This window comes from Ictalurus punctatus, chromosome 19 (assembly GCF_001660625.3).
Source record: "Ictalurus punctatus breed USDA103 chromosome 19, Coco_2.0, whole genome shotgun sequence".
NCBI classification, from domain to species: domain Eukaryota; kingdom Metazoa; phylum Chordata; class Actinopteri; order Siluriformes; family Ictaluridae; genus Ictalurus; species Ictalurus punctatus.
In genome coordinates, this window is record NC_030434.2 from 5,892,840 (window position 1) to 5,910,089 (window position 17,250).

Genomic DNA, 17,250 nt, shown 5'->3' on the forward strand with positions numbered 1-17,250 from the left:
CATTCTAGTGGAAGAAGATCGTTTTAGTAGATGGGTGGAAGCAACTGCGACGTCAAGGGAAGACACCCGCAGAGCGGCTAAGTTCCTGTGTCGAGAGGTCATTCCTAGATTCGGTATCCCCGACTTCTAAAGTTCGGACAATGGTACCCATTTTGTGAATAACACGATTGAACATATCACTGCTGCTCTGGGGATAGACCATAAACTGGGATGCATATACCACCCTCAATCCCAGGGAATGGTAGAACATGCGAATGGTATTCTTAAATGTAAATTGGCGAAAATCTGTGGGAGCTCGAACCTTAATTGGGTCCAGGCCCTGCCTTTACCGTTAATGAAGATGCGACTTTGGGATGCTCCAGGATCTCGACGGCACGGTAGAAGTGCCCGTAGGGCTCCACAGTCCAAGGGGCCTGCATACTCCCCTCTTGCATGAGCCAGATGCGGACCATGGCGTGCCTCCCACTCAATAAGCATGCTTATTTGGACAGACTGGTTATGGCAGCATGGGCCATGGCAGTCATTGCTAGTCTCATGATGTTTTTCTTTTTTTTATGTCCCCAGCCCTAACCATAGTGACAGGCCTCATAATGGCACCCTGTCCCCTAATGTCTCGTGTGAGGCAGTTTTGATTCCGACCCCGGTTCACATCCCCTCAGCCAGGATGAAACTCTTTGTTCCTGTACAACCCGGCATTTCGGACAACCCGCAGCTTCTGCAGCCGTCCCTGACGCCATGGAATACACAAAGGGGCCGCTTCTGCCATCCGGGCTCTCCCCGATTCCTTTTTCTGTTGTTGTTCTCCTGGTTGCTGTCTCGATCTGTCTCACTTCATGTTCTTTATTGACTTCTCCACTGTCCCCCTCAGTGATGTAGAGCTCTGTGTAGATCTCATTCAGGAGTGTTTGGTTTCCCAGGTTTATTATCACTCCATTCACACACTCAAACTTCTTCATCAGGTTTAATTTGAACTTTTTCTGGAATTCATTCACAGCAGCAGATTCTGGGTCGTGCCTGTGAGATGGTGAAGTAGGAAGATGAGGTGAGACATGGGGTCGAACTATTATCTGTACTCTAATCATTCAGTAGTTAATAACAGCGGAGAGGTTTATAATACCAGCATGTCAGTGTCACAGTCATGTTGTTGGTTCTGTTCTTACCCTGTATCTGTGATGATGCTCTTTTCTATTCTGTCTCCTGCTCTTTGTAGAACACTGTGAACAAAAACTGTAGCTGTTAAAGAAGATAACTTCGATCACTTAAACACTATAGTCTAAACCTTTACCTTAATTTTGCTACAATAATTATTTTTAAGTGCATTAACATTCAGAGAACACAGTGCTCATCTGGCCCTGTTTAATTCTAGGTATTCTAGGTTATTTCCTGTAGGCTGTAAATAATGTAACAAATCAGTCTGAATGAACGGGTAATATTTTCTAAACAGAGATAAATACAGACACAATTTTGTATAAAAACTTATTTTGGAAGACGTTTTTCAGAACCACAGACTCCATAACCAAGACAATGATGATGTTGACGTGCACAGTGTGTGTCTGTTATTCTCTGTCCCATATCACCGATTTAGATTCTGATTCTCTGCTATTTTTTATGAAACTGGTTTGATTTTATTCACTATTATTACTCTCACCACTGTGTAGACTTAGTGTATGTATGAAACGATGGATATAAAAAAGAGTGACAAATCAGGTCACATATTAACTCAACAAAGGACGCAGAATTTTACTTTTCAATACAGGACAATCCTGTTTATAAGGTGTGGATGGCTGCCAACCCTAGCTAGACTGTTTACTCAAGTGAAAGATTTTACTCAATGAATGAAGTGTTTTTAAGAATGAAGTGAGTTTGAGTGTTTTTGAGTTGAGATCATTTCCGGTTCCTGTGACAGGGTATGTGAGTGTACACTCACACTTGTGAGTGTGCAGTCAATGACCATGGCCTTAAGGTATGCTTCAGAGCCATGTTTATGCATGCCGCTCCATGAATTACATGGCACTGATTTTATCGGATTTTCTTACAGATAAAAAGCTGGACTTGTTATTTTTAACTGAAATCTGGCATAAATAAAATGATGGACTTCTGTTTAACCAGATCACTCCAGCGGGCTTTGGAGTATTAGATCTACTGAGGTTATCTGGCAGAGGCAGAGGCATTATTATGGTTTACAACCTGAAGTTGAGAATGAGTCAGAGTTTGCAGAGTTATATCTACCACCATAGCTACAGTCTATAAACCACCTAAGGCTAAGACACATGCAGCTTTTATGTCAGAGTTTGCTGACTTCCTGTCAATGTTGAGAATGAAGTTTGTCTGTCACTGAATTTCTGTCACCCCTTGATTCTTTTAGTGGCACACAGTTTGTAACTGACCCGACTCATAACAAGGGCCATACGCTGGATCTCGTGATTGCAAACGGCTCGTATGTATCACAGTTTTCATCTGTTGACATTGGACTGTCTGTTCATTCAGCTGTCTTCTTTAACCTGGAACTGTATCATCCAAGTGAACCTACCATCCCAACAGTAACCTTCCGGAAGTGGAAGTCTATTGATCAGAGAGTTCTTTCCAGTTCTGTTGTTTCCACCTTAAGCGATCTACATCCCTCATCGCTGGAGGAGAAAGTTCTGCAGTTAAATTCTGCTCTAATATTGACTCTTTTGCTCCTCTAAGGTCACATACAGTCACATTCGCCCGCTCTGCTCCCTGGTATAATGACAATCTGCGCTCTAGAAAGGCTGCTTGTCAGAAAATGGAGCGTAAATGGCGCCTTACTGGACTAAATGTCTACTATTAAGCGTGGAAGGATCTTCTGGGTGATTATCGAGCACTAATAGAGACTGAAAGATCCTCTTATTTCTCTCAGGCTATTATAAACAATCAAAATAATACCAGACACTTGTTCCAAACCATAAACAGATTGCTTCAAGTTAATACTGTTACCACTTTTCCGGTTTCTCAGCAGCTATGTAATTCTTTTCTTCAGAATACTGATAATGCTTGCAAAGAAATTTCTGTTACACCTGACTCTGCCCCTTCAGTTCTTCATCCCTCTGGGTTCTCTGGTGTTTCTTTCACTCATTTCTCCCTGCTTGAATCCGAGGCTCTCACAAGAGAGGAATCCAGCATGAAATCAACCACTTGCTTGCTGGATCCAATTCCCACAAACCTGTTTAAATTGTGCTTTGATGTTTGGAGCCCTACTATCCTCAGCATTATAAATGAATCATTGGAGAATCACTGGGGTCGTGGCCTCTGATTCTGGAGTACTTCCATTCTTATTCTTCTTGATCTTAGAGCTGCTTTTGATACTGTGGATCATGGTCTTTTACTTACGTGTTTGAAAATGTTTTTGGTGTGTCTGGGACAGTTTTAAATGGGTTTAAATCTTATTTTACTGACCGTTCCCAGTTTATTTCTATGGGTGGTTACAGGTCTGACTCTAGTTCTGTGCTCACTGGAGTTCCTCAGCGTTCAGTTTTAGGCCCTTTTCTTTCTATCTACGTTTTACTATCTATGTCAAGTCATTTGTACATATATGTATGTATGTATGTATGTATGTATGTATCTAATAGCATAATGTTATATGCTACTGATACATTATTATTACACTATATCAACATGATATTTTACAAACTTCTATTGTAGGGTAATCTAAACCAGACAAACAGGAATATTTAATGTGCTGAGGAGTCTAGTGGACTTAAAAAGCACTGCGTCTGTGCCCTCTGTGTCTGTAAAAATTTCACCAACTTTTTCTCAACCAGCTTGCCTAGTCCTCACCCTCCTGCTAAACTATTGGTAAACAATACTCTAACACAGTGTGCGGATTATACAATGACTTTCAGGGGGTCAGCATTTTCAGTTTTCCCACATTAACTAGTTCGTGTAATGCAGTTCAGTGAATCACTGTGCTGTATCCGTAAAACAGCTCATGAACACAACACTTTAAATGCTGTAATTCATACAAAGCTGTTCAGTTTCATGTGATGAATAGTGACATGAATGTAATATTACTTTATTACTTTGTAATAATACTTTCTGAACTACTCAACTTACTTGTCTTTTCTTGCTAGTAAAAAACTGCATTGTCTGTTCCTTTCTCTTACTCATGACATCACCAGTGTTAAATTAAATGTGAGTGCAAAAAGGCCTCTGTTATTTATATCTGAAAAGGTCACTATTAAGTTTCAATTTATTACCAACCTAAACTATACACGGATAAAAAAGACATTCATGAGTCGTGACTAAAGGGTCACCAGTGAGCATCACATTATACTTTCTAAGAACACTGATCTCAACTCATGATCAAATATTATCCATTGTGATGTATGTTTGTGTCCGCGACAGTAATATCGGCCAAACATCATCCAGTATAAAACCAGCTTAAGACGGTATGAGTTTAGTTCTTACCACCTCAATGTGCACAATGAATCTGTTCAGTTCTACAACATTTGTTCTGTTGAAAGAAATATTCAAATTGGTTGATCGAATAATTGATTGGAACATAAGAAGCTCCATAGCAGCACCTGAGGTGTTCGTTTAGACAGAATTAGAGCTCGGCTAAAATGCCCAAACTCCTTGGCCTCCTTGGACATTTCAATTAAATAGACAAGCAAAATATTATCATGTACAATTTACCCAAGTAAATTCAAGTAAATTTAAGTAAAAATTTTTTCAATGTAAATGGAAAAGGATAAAATGAATTATTTTGGCCATGATGGTATTTTAAATGTACAAGTTGTGTTTGTGGTTAGTTTCCATGTCCAGTAGAGAAAGTGGTGCCATTACACAGTAGCTTCTCTTTATCACACATCCAAACTGTATCATCCTGGTGAAAATCCCATCTGCATCTACTCTGTGCATTGATACCTTTAACCTGCTCCACTGTATTCTATAGACTAAGGACCTCAATCTTCCCATTACTCTCCTCAAAATGGTGCCCTCTAAAATTGCTGAGTTAAACAGAACCTAGTTTTGGTCGATTCTGAAATCCAGCGCTAGGTACAATGTGGACCGACTCAGTCTGGACTGTTTTATCTCAGCAAGGTTGGGTTATGATATTGACTCAGCATGCTGGGGTGATTTATTTTTAACTACAAAAATAACTTTTACCTACAAAAACACCCAGTGGAACAATATATTTTGTTGTCACACATTTATTTTTGAAGAACTGTTTAAAAATTATTTTGCTTCAAAATTTCTGTTAAATACTCACTTTAAACAACAAAAATAACAACATAAAATTTATGCATTTTATTTCTTCAAAATGTATTTGATACATACAATTAGGCAAGACATTTTATGTACTTAAATTTTAGTTATGTATCCAGCAAAACAGCTTTACTATACATCTGTAAAGATAATAAAACATTACAATATAATAAACAAATATTAATCACATGAAACAGAAAAATCACATAACCTAAGATTTATACTATATCATACAACAGTTAGTTCTGGTCCATTAATTTGATTGGATAAATAGTGTTCCAAGAGTGTTGATATTTAGTACAACAGCACTGCTACATTAATTAACCAAAGGACAAAGTAATAAATGTGACTTGTAGTGAGTGTCCTACAGGCTTCATCAGATAAACTCCTGAGATGCCAATCCTGTCAGGTGAGAATTTGTCTTGAAACTGTTCCTGTACATTTTAGCTATCTCTTCCACTGACTGGGTTCAGCTCGTGTTCATGTGCATTTTCACCTGCTGTTCCTAATAATCCCTCAGGTTTATTATGAGATTGACGTCCGGGGAATTTTATCCAGGGGTCAAAGGTCGTTATACACTCAGTGTAGAATCGTGTGCAGTCTGATTCACTGTGCACGATGAACACACACTTCTCACGTCTCTGACAATTAAATGAGTGATGTGTTTATAAATGTGTTCTCTATTCCCCAACAGTGAAATGCAGGAACACCGGAGTCTTCATCACACACACAGATGTCCATCAAACCCTGAATATAAAAGAAAAACATGTGAATTAATAACCACAAACTGGACTGTGGTACTTCATGATCAACATGTAATCATCTCTGCTCCAAGAGAAACATCATCTCCTGTTTATAATCAATCATTCAACATTTCTTCATTCTTACTAACATCTGTGTTATAACATTTAGCGAGAACAAATGAGAACTTCCACAAGTTCTAACAGGAAAATGAGCAGATATTTACCCATCACATCACTGCTCTTATCCAATCACAGGCTTTGGAGTTTTTTAAATAATGAACACTACTGTGTCATTTAGCTCTTGTTCTACATTTATATTTAAGTGCAGACTTTAAGAAGAAGCCGAGGTGAATGTTACAGGAAAGACAGAAGACACGGTGTGGAGGTAGGGTGCTGGAAGAAGTGTCAGAGTGAGGAAAGTGGCTGCGTAAATAAAATATCTGTGGCATAAAATATAATCATTTAATTAGCTGTAATGAGAGTTGAGAAGAAAGTGCGCTGCTTATCAGAAACAGGGAAAAGCAGAGCTCATCTTGTTCAGACAAAAGCAGCAGTATGAAGTCAGAGATAGCAGGCTGTCACAAGGAGACCAGGTGTTCATTTACAATCACTCTCACGCACTCATTTGTGATATTTTGTAGACTCTGTCTGACTCCCTGTCTTCACCTTCACATGAATTTTAAATCAACACACTTTACTGAACACAAAACAGCATTAAAGACAATTGTTAGAAAAAAACTGATTAAATAGAATATAGTGTCTGTAGTTTGTAATGTTCATCATACTTAATAGCAGAGAACAGCTTCTCTCCTGAGTCTCCTACATTATTATAGGACAGATTCAGTTCTCTCAGGTGTGAGGGGTTTGAACTCAGAGCTGAAGTCAGAGCAGCACAGCCTTCATTTGAGAGACCACACTTATAAAAGCTGTAGAGAGACACAATGACACACTCTTCATCAACATATATATATTTTTTTTTATCTTGGTTTAAGAATTACTTTAAAGATGATGTGTTTGTAAAATGATTTTATTATTCAGAATGACATGAGGATTTAACATCACCTCTCTATTATAATTAACAGTGTAATTAAAATGATCATACTGAGTGTTATATTAAGTTTCTCTCATCTAATATCTCTCTATATATTTATATTATTACAGAATGAAGGAAGTAAAAGTCTGAATCATCATGAAAAACAAACACTGTCATGAATTAAAAGGTACAATGGATAAATGATAAAAGTATAAAACATTAATTCTGAAGAGGATTAACACATGTCTTTTCAAAACCAGATTACTCGCTGATGATTTATTGTTAAATAAAAAGAAATAATCTTCCTCCTCAGGACATTGATGATGAACCTAAAACTTGTGCTTCAGTCTCACTATTAGAGAATGTGTCTTACTGAGGAGCAGGTCATGTGACTCTCAGAGAGATGATCTTACCTCAGTATCTCCAGTTTACAGTGAGGATTCTCCAGTACAGCAGAGAGACTCTTCACTCCTGAGTCTCCAACATTATTATAGGACAGATCCAGTTCTCTCAGGTGTGAGGGGTTTGATTTCAGAGCTGAAGTCAGAGCAGCACAGCCTTCATCTGAGACACCACAATCACGCAACCTGTAGAGAGACACAATGACACACTCTTCATCAACAGATGTTTATCTTGGTTTACTTGCTATGATGATGACGTGTCTTTCATGTTGGACTTTCTGATCTCTCTTGACCAATCACAAGATATAATTATCACTGACCAAAACATTATCACTGTTCAGTGGCTCCCTTAAAAAAACTCTACAGGAATCCTGCAGGATTTTCATTTTTCTGCAGGATGTTTGCTGGAATCCTGGAATGATGAAATCCTGCAGGACACATTGACAAACTGTGCAGGATTTTCCTATAGGGTTTAGGATGGAGCAGTACAATAGAAACATGCAGGAATTTCCAGCACACTCGCTGCACAAGGGAAAACTACTGCAGGACTTTACAATTCCTGAAGGACTGCTGCTCACCTCCTGCAGAAATAAAATAAAGTTCACAAGTACTTAATCTATCCTGCAGGACGACTTCTTATTTCATTTAAATAAAAAACATTCTTCAGGTTATGTAGTCGACAAAATTAATTAAATGGTAGATCTGCTCTGAGCGGGAAAAACACACTGCTTAAACACTCTTTTAATTGATATTTAGGCCTGATCATTTTAGGATAATAAGACGTGTTTTAGTCGTGAATGACTCAGTGTTTCAACAAATCAGTTGAGTAAATGTTTCAATGAGTCACAACACATAAAAAGATGATCACTTTTCACATGTACTGGTGTAACAATGGAATTTACAGTAAATGAATGTTTTTCGAGAAAAGATTTGATTCACTGAGATGACATCACTCTTTGGCACTGCATTCACACAGGTATTCAAATTCACAAATTCACTGTCACCAACCGTCGTGTGTCTGTCGAGGTATAGTCCCACTATTATCAAATCATTTCTTTAATCATTATGATGTACTAAATTACTGTTCTATGTATTTACACACAGCGGATAGCGTAACGTTAGCTCACTTACTATGAAACATGTGTATTTTATTATTTACAAAAAATTTGTTACATTTCTGGCCAAAACATTACCAGTGTTCAGTGGCAAGGGCATAAACTGGACAGTGGGTGGGCCTGAGTAAAACAGGGTGGGCACAGGTTTGAAAATAAAACTTAAAAGCCAGCAGTCACTCAAAAGAACTTTCATGACTGCAAAAAAAGTGGCCAATGTGGTAAAAGTCTTTTAATCAAGATTTGTTCATTTGCCACTTGTTTATGTAGTGTACACACACACACACACACACACACACACACACACACACACACACACACACACACACAAACATACATCTAACAGAAGATCACAAAATGAAACTAGTTGTAGAAAATAGGCTGATAAAATGAGAGATGTTTGTATTGCTGTGTTTTACAGGAGCTTTTCTCATTAAAGACAACTACAAATTAATTTCAATGAAACACCAGCTGCAACGTTCCAAAATGGTACAGCAGCCTATGTGAAATTAAATCACATATTTTTGGGCAGCTTTCCCAATCAATAATGACACAAACATAAACAAAACAGTGTTGCACTGCCTTTCAACATTTTTCAGTAGTCTATATAGACTACAACAGGAAGTGAGGAAATGTGCAGATTCACTCTGTGAAGTGTCGTAGTTACATAAGCAGACAGAGACCAAGAGGTTTATTGAAAGTTTGTTGAAGGTAAACTCTTTATTGAACTAGTCTGTTACATGGATACACTCCACGCAGAAATGTTACTGAGCAACGTCACTCAATGCAGCTTCTTAAAGTATTGCTGGCTTTAAAAGTAATAAGTCAGGTTTTGTAGAAGGATTTCTGTTTATCTCTATTTTTAATGCACATGTATCTAACTGTAAGTACATTTATTTATGTATTTATTTATTTATTTATTTATTTATTTATTTATTTATTTATTTATTTAAAGTATAAATTATTCTGGAGAGAAATTATTATCACTTAATGACTAATCTATCTGTTCTGCATGTTGTACTATTACAGGAGATTCCAGGTGAAAAACAACACTGTATACAACTGCTGCTTTTAGTGAGTTATTGTGACTCTCAGAGAGATGATCTTACCTCAGTGTCTCCACTTTACAGTGAGGATTCTCCAGTCCAGCACAGAGACTCTTCAATTCTGAGTCTCCTAGTTTATCCCCACACAGATCCAGTGTTTTCACAGTCAGGTGCAGTTCTCTCAGATTGGTGGTTTCTGAGCTGAGCGCTGAGACCAGAGCTGACCAACTTCTCCCTCCAAGTGAATCACACCTGATACTGAAGGAAATAAAATAATACATAATGAACTAACATCAGTGCAAATTATCAAACAAGTACTCACAGCTCTCACTGAACCTTCTCATTTTCAGAAATGCTAAAAGTACAGACACCAGTTAGACAATATGCTTAAAGGCTTAAATCACCAGGGTTGTTTCTTCCTATACGCTAGGTACTAAATTAGGCAAATACGCACACAAAAAAGAAGAAACACACCCAAAACCAGTAAAAAAGAAAAAAAAAAACTTTTTATTAATTAGTTTGTATCAATTTGTACTTTCTTGTGTCTACTTGTTGATGTAATTGTCCTCTACTGAAAAATAAAAATATTGAGTTAATACAGGATGTGATTTGTCCCGTATTCTCGTACACATCGTTTCATACATACACTAAGTCTCCACAGTGGAGAGAAACATAATAGTGAATAAAATGAAACCAATTTCACAGGAAATAGCAGGAAGAGAATGTACATGTACAGTGTGAGCTTGCATGTCAACGTCATTGTTGCCCTGGTTACGGTAACTCAGTCACGCAGTTTTTAAAAAATTTCTTCAACACAAATTCCCAGTGAAACACAAGTGTCTGTGGAGGTGCAGGTGTGAGACGGGATACAGTCCTGTCCCTGACAATGAATACAACTCAAACTGTACAGTTTACTGTGGAGCAGAAGGCAGGTAATTATCATGTCCGAGAGGCTAAAGAGCAGAATCACTTAGTTCCTTTTACCTCAGACTTCCAATGAAGAGGATATGCCATGTTGCTCTTATTTAATACATTTTTCTTTTATGTACTTTTTTTTTTAGATATCTGACTGAATGATAAGAGTTTTCCTGAATACAATAAACTGAAAAAATCACCATAAAAGAAAGGCTCTTAGTCTAACTAGTAACAGAGGCACTCTCAATGCTGAGTTAGTAATCAGGTGAACGGTCATGTGACTGATCATGTGGTGAAGTTTGTAGTCCATTGTGCTGCTGGGAAATGGAGTTCAGTGCAGGTGTTTTGGTTGTGGTGTGGAATTCTGGGAGTTGTTATGAAACCAGGAGACATAAGAATCATTTTCAGGTGCTATTAGGAAATATTTTTTTGCACTGTCAGTATTAGCCAAGCTGCCAGCTGCCACTGTAGGGCACTTGAGCAAGACCCTTTGCTCCAGGGGCTCTGTATCATGACTGACCCGGCACTCCGACCAAAACTTCCTAATAAGCTGGGATATGTGAAGATAGGAATTTCACTGTGCTGTAACGTACACCAATCAGTCATACCTTTAAAAGTACTGACAGGTGAAGTGAATAACCTTGATTATTTCGTCATACTGGCACCTGTCAAGGGGTGGGATATATTAGGCAGCAGGTGAACAGTCAGTTCTTAAAGTTGATGAGTTGGAAGCAGGAAAAATGGGCAAGTGTAAGCATCTGAGTGATTTTGACTCAGGGTCAAATTGTGATGGCCAGATGACTGTGTCAGAGCATCTCCAGGTCTTGTGGGGTGTTCCCCATATGAAGTGGTCAGTACCTACAAAACGTGGACCAAGTAAGGACAACTCGGCACCCAAGGCTCACTGATGCATGTGGGGAGTGAAAGCTAGCCCATCTGGCCCGATCCCACACAAGAGCTACCGTAGCACCAATTGCTGAAAAAGTTAATGCTGGTTGTGACAGAAAGGAGTCAGAACACACAGTGTATCACAGCTTGCTGTGTATGGGGCTACGTAGCTGCAGACTGGTCAGAGTCCCCATGCTGACCCCTGTCCACTGCTGAAAGCACCTACATTGAACATGTGAGCATCAGAACTGGACCATGGAGCAATGGAAGAAGATGGCCTGGTCTGATGAATCAGGTTTTCTTTTACATCAATTGGAAGGCTGGGTGCGTGTGTGTCACTTACCTGGAGATGGCACCAGGATGCATGTTCTCCTGAAAAGCCTTAGGTCCCGGTATTCATGTGGATGTTATTTTGACACGTATCACCAGGGTCTGAAATTAACTTTGTTGTCCACCTGCCAAAGTGGCTGGTAATTCTCACCTGCGTGTAATTAGTCAAAGTCTCTTTGTGCTTTCAGTTGCAGCCCATAAAAATGAGATTGAGTGAAGGTGCGTTCACACATACTGTGATTTTATTGCTGCTAGTTGCCAGTCGCTGTACTATGATGTCGGCAGTAGACATTCCTACTACTGGTTGCCATAGTAACATATGTGGCGCAACTAGCATTCCACTTTTGACAACAAACCAGTATTCTTGCCGCTAACATAAAACATTCTGTATTGAGACTGTTGGTATATAAAAATCCAGTGTATATATGTATCATATCCTATAAGACAAAGAGGAAGCAGTGTGTGCTGTTTGCCATGGCTGCCACCTATCTGCAGCAAAAGTACAAGCGGCAATTAGCTTAGCTTAGCTTATGGCCTTAGCACGTTTAAAGTGAAATAATAATAATTCAAAAAGCACAATAAGCTTGTGGAGCTGGCATCTTGAATGAATGAGGATATTTTGATTTAGTGTTACACAGAGACCTCCATTCATACATGTTTGAGACAGAATATACAGAAGAAGAACTGCACCAGAGAAAAGAACAACAGGAGGCAGAGAGCAGCTGTAGATCTTTCACAATTACACTGAGACAAATAACTGAAGTTAGTAGCAACACAAACAGCTGCCATAATGTTAGCTAGCAATGTTACATGATTATTTACCTTTGCATTAGTGACCTTACTAGCCATCTTACTAGTAGCTACATGGGTAAGTCAAGTAGGGTTAACCTACTTGCTAACAGATATTAACAAGTTCTCCTATTTCAGTTCATTTCCTTTTGTTCTGGCCATGGAGCTTCTCTGCTCTCTGTTTTTTTTTTTACTAAATACAGACAGAATCTCTGTTTTCTTTATCATCTTCTGATAAAGAAAATGGAAGACCCAGAAACTCACTTTCAAGTCTCTTTTATAATCCTCTGATTTGAAGTGCTGCTGCACAGGTGTAAATATATATAATATTGGTTGATCACAGTAGGGACTCCCAATGGTTTAATTAGGTATTGGTGTACTGCATTCTGGGTATTGTAGTGTTCGGGTGAAAAATAGAAAATGACACCAAAACATGAATTCTGCTAAAATATATAGAGTAAGTGATACACTCCTGCACAACAGAACACTACTGTGGCAGTGGGGGTGTGGTTGAGCATCGGATGAGGACAGAGAGGAGGCGGGGAAACTGGCAGTTAACGCACGATTATTCTCACCTGTGCCTTGTTACCGGTAGGCTACTTTTCTGTGTTTCTCTGTAATTTTGTATTACAGCAATAAAGATAGTTTTATATACCATGCGTCTGTGTAATTCCACTTCAAGTAAAACAGAAATTTTGTAGAAAAAAAATGTAAAGAAAAAAATCTTCTTCTTTACATTTACAAAAGATTCTAGATGTGAGTGTGATATTGCTAAGGTTTTTGTAAATAAAAACACAAGATTTCCAAATATCCAACATAAAACCAGCATTACTGTGGTAATAATAAATCATAGTATTAAGAATCTTTTAAAATATTTCAGGATACTAAGTCACAACTTCAAGACTTCAGTGTTTTTTCCTCAAATGAAATCAGCTGACTTCCACATATTTAATACCTGCTCTTCAGTCTTATTCATTTGTTTATGCATTTTTATTCTCTAATTTATCTAATTGCATTAATTCCACCCTGTATCACCTTAAATTCAAAACATCCCAAAGTAGATATTTATCAAAATGTTTTCAATTTCTCTCGTTCTAACACTGTAACAGTAGAACAGTTATATTCAGCTTTACTTACATTGCTTTTCTGGATGCTGCAATCACAGACATCAGCTTCAGAAGAACAGTTTCTGTTATCTTATCTGAACTGAAATATTTATTCAGGTCAAATTCTTCTAGCTCCTGTGCTGATGTCAGTAACACAAACACCAGAGTAGACCACTGTGAAGAAGAGAGTTCACTTTGTTTTCCAGATTTCAGGTAGTGTTGCATTTCCTCCACTAGAGAATTATCACCCAGTTCATTCAGACAGTGGAACAGATTGATGGATTTCTCTGGAGGAAGATCTTCACTGATCTTCTTCTTAATGTACTGAACTGTTTCCTCTCTGCTCTGGGAGCTACTTCCTGTCTGTGTTACTAAGTCCTGTAAGAGTTTCTCATTGGACTTCAGTGAGAGACCCAGAAGAAAGCGAAGGAAAAGATCCAGATGTCCAGTCAGACTTTTTAAGGCCTGATCCACAGCACTCTTGTGTACCTCTGAGATTGTAATTTTTTCCATCCACCATATAGAGACCTGATGCTGAATAAGAACATTTCTCTTTTTTATCATGAATGTCAGGTGCACATACAGAGCTGCGAGGTGCTCCTGAATGCTCAGATGAACAAAGCAGTACACTTTACTCTGGTGAAGCCCAAACTCCTCTCTGAAGATCTGCGTACACACACCTGAGTACACTGCTGCTTCTCTCACATCAATGCCACACTCTCTCAGGTCTTCCTCATAGAAGATCAGGTTCCCTTTCTTCAGCTGCTGAAAAGCCAGTTTTCCCAGTTTAAGAAGCATTTCTTCATCACTCTCCTGCTTCTTTGAGTACTTTACTCTTATGATGTTTGTCTGAATGATGAGGAAGTGTGTGTACATTTGAGTCAGAGTCTTGGGGATCTCTCCACTCTCTGCTTCACCCAACATTCTCTCTAGAACAGTGGCTGAAATCCAGCAGAAGACTGGGATGTGGCACATGATGTAGAGGCTTCTTAATGACTTCAGGTGTGTGATGATGTTATTGGCCAGGCTCTGATCACTGATTCTCTTCCTGAAGTACTCCTCCTTCTGTGGGTCATTGAACCCTCGTACCTCTGTGACTCGATGGACACACTCAGAGGGGATTTGATCAGCTGCTGCTGGTCGAGAGGTGATCCAGATGAGAGCAGAGGGAAGCAGATTCCCTTTGATCAGGTTTATCAGCAGCACATGCACTGATGCTGATTCAGTTACATCACACACTCTCACTGTGTTCTGGAAATCTAGAGGAAAACGACACTCGTCCAATCCGTCAAAAATGAACAGAACCTTTTCCAAACTGGACATTTCTGTTTCTTTTGTTTCATTAAAACAGACATGAAGGAGCTCCATCAGACTCCGTTTCTGATCCTTCATCAAATTCAGCTCTCTGAAAGGAAGTGGAAATATGAGGTGGATGTCCTGATTTGCTTTCCCTTCAGCCCAGTCCAGAATGAACTTCTGCACAGAGACTGTTTTTCCGATGCCAGCGACTCCCTTTGTCAGCACAGTTCTGATGGGTTCGTCTTGTTCAGATAAGTTTTTAAAGATGTCGTTGCATTTGATTGGTGTTTCCTCTGTTGTTATTTTCCTGGATGCTGCCTCGATCTGTCTCACCTCATGTTCTGTATTGACTTCTCCACTGTCTCCCTCTGTGATGTAGAGCTCTGTGTAGATCTCATTCAGGAGTGTTTGGTTTCCCAGGTTTATTATCACTCCATTCAAACACTCAAACTTCTTCATCAGGTTTAATTTGAACTTTTTCTGGAATTCATTCACAGCAGCAGATTCTGGGTCGTGCCTGTGAGATGGTGAAGTAGGAAGATGTGGTGAGACATGGGGTCGGACTATTATATATTATCTAATCACTCAGTAGTTAATAACAGCAGAGAGGTTTATAATACCAGTGTGTCAGTGTCATAGTCATGTTGTTGGTTCTGATCTTACCCTGTATCTGTGATGATGTTCTTTTCTATTCTGTCTCCTGCTCTCTGTAGAACACTGTGAACAAAAACTGTAGCTGTTAAAGGTGATGACTTCCATCACTTAAACACTATAGTCTAAACTTTTACCTTAATTTTTCTGCAATAATTCTTTCTAAGTGCATTAACATTCAAAAAACACAGTGCTCATCTGGCCCTGTTTTAATTCTAGGTATTCTAGGTTATTTCCTGAAGGATGTTAATGTTGTAACAAATCAATTTGAATGAACAGGTAATGTTTTCTAAACAGAGATAAATACAGACACAATTTTGTATAAAAACTTATTTTGGAAGTCGTATTTCAGAACCACAGACTCCATAACCAGGACAATGATGATGTTGACATGCACAGTGTGTGTCCGTTATTCTCTGTCCCATAGCACTGATTTAGATTCTGATTCTCTGCTATTTTTTATGAAACTGGTTTGATTTTATTCACTATTATTACTTTCACCACTGTGTAGACTTAGTGTATGTATGAAATGATGGATATAAAAAAGAGTGACAAATCAGGTCACATATTAACTCAACAAAGGACGCAGCATTTTACTTTTAAATACAGGACAATCCTGTTTATAAGGTGTGGATGGCTGCCAACCCTAGATAGACTGAATAGTTTACTCAAGTGAAAGATTTTACTCAATGAATGAAGTGCTTTTGAGAATGAGTTTGAGTGTTTTTGAGTTGAGATCATTTCCGGTTCCTGTGACAGGGTATGTGAGTGTACACTCACACTTGTGAGTGTGCAGTCAGTGGCCATGGCCTTAAGGTACACTACACGCCAGCTTTTAAATTTAACAAACTGTTCCATACTGGTGTTGATCACAGTAATTTGATATCGGTTCCCCGTGTGGAAATTAAACCACTTTCGTCTCCGCTTCAGAGCCAGGCTTATGCCGCATTATTCAGTGCGCTGTCCGTGAATTACAAGGCACTGCTTTTATCGGATTTTCTTACAGATAAAAAGCTGGATTTGTTGTTTTTAACTGAAACCTGGCATAAAGAAAATTATGGACTTCTGTTTAACCAGATCATTCCAGCGGCCTTTGGAGTATTAGATCTCCCGAGGTTATCTGGCAGAGGCAGAGGCATTATTATGGTTTACAACCTGAAGTTCAACATGAGCTCTGTGTCCGTTCCCCAGTTTTCATAATTTGAATGCCTGGTCTTGAATATTTCCGCTCCTATATCTACCATTATCGCTACAGTCTATAAACCACCTAAGGCTAAGACACATGCAGCTTTTATGTCAGAGTTTGCCGACTTCCTGTCAATGTTGAGAATGAAGTTTCACTGTCGCTGAATTTCTGTCGCTGATTGATTGTTTTAACTTCACACAGTTTGTAACTGACCCGACTCATAACAAGGGCCATACGCTGGATCTTATGATTGCAAACGGCTCGTTTGTATCGCAGTTTTCATCTGTTGACATTGGACTGTCTCTTCATTCAGCTGTCTTCTTTAACCTGGAACTGTATCATCCAAGTGAGCCTACCATCCGAACATTAACCTTCCGGAAGTGGAAGTCTATGGATCAGACAGTTTTCTCCAATTCTGTTGTTTCCACCTTAAGCGATCTGTATCCCTCATCGCTGGAGGAGAAAGTTCTGCAGTTAAATTCTGCTCTAATCTTGACTCTTTTGCTCCTCTAAGGTCACATA

The 17,250-nt window shown here is 38.8% G+C and overlaps 1 protein-coding gene across 1 annotated transcript; it reads right to left on the reverse strand.

Moving 5' to 3' along the window:
• Positions 1–5,259: 5,259 nt before the first annotated feature.
• On the reverse strand, positions 5,260–15,412 carry LOC108261153 (NLR family CARD domain-containing protein 3). Its single transcript, XM_053688270.1, has 5 exons — positions 13,624–15,412; positions 9,628–9,822; positions 7,419–7,592; positions 6,758–6,898; positions 5,260–5,976 (listed from the first exon to the last, which is right to left on the reverse strand). The coding sequence occupies exons 1-5, from the start codon at positions 15,348–15,350 to the stop codon at positions 5,970–5,972; spliced, it is 2,244 nt and encodes a 747-aa protein (XP_053544245.1). The 5' UTR covers positions 15,351–15,412; the 3' UTR covers positions 5,260–5,969.
• Positions 15,413–17,250: the final 1,838 nt, after the last annotated feature.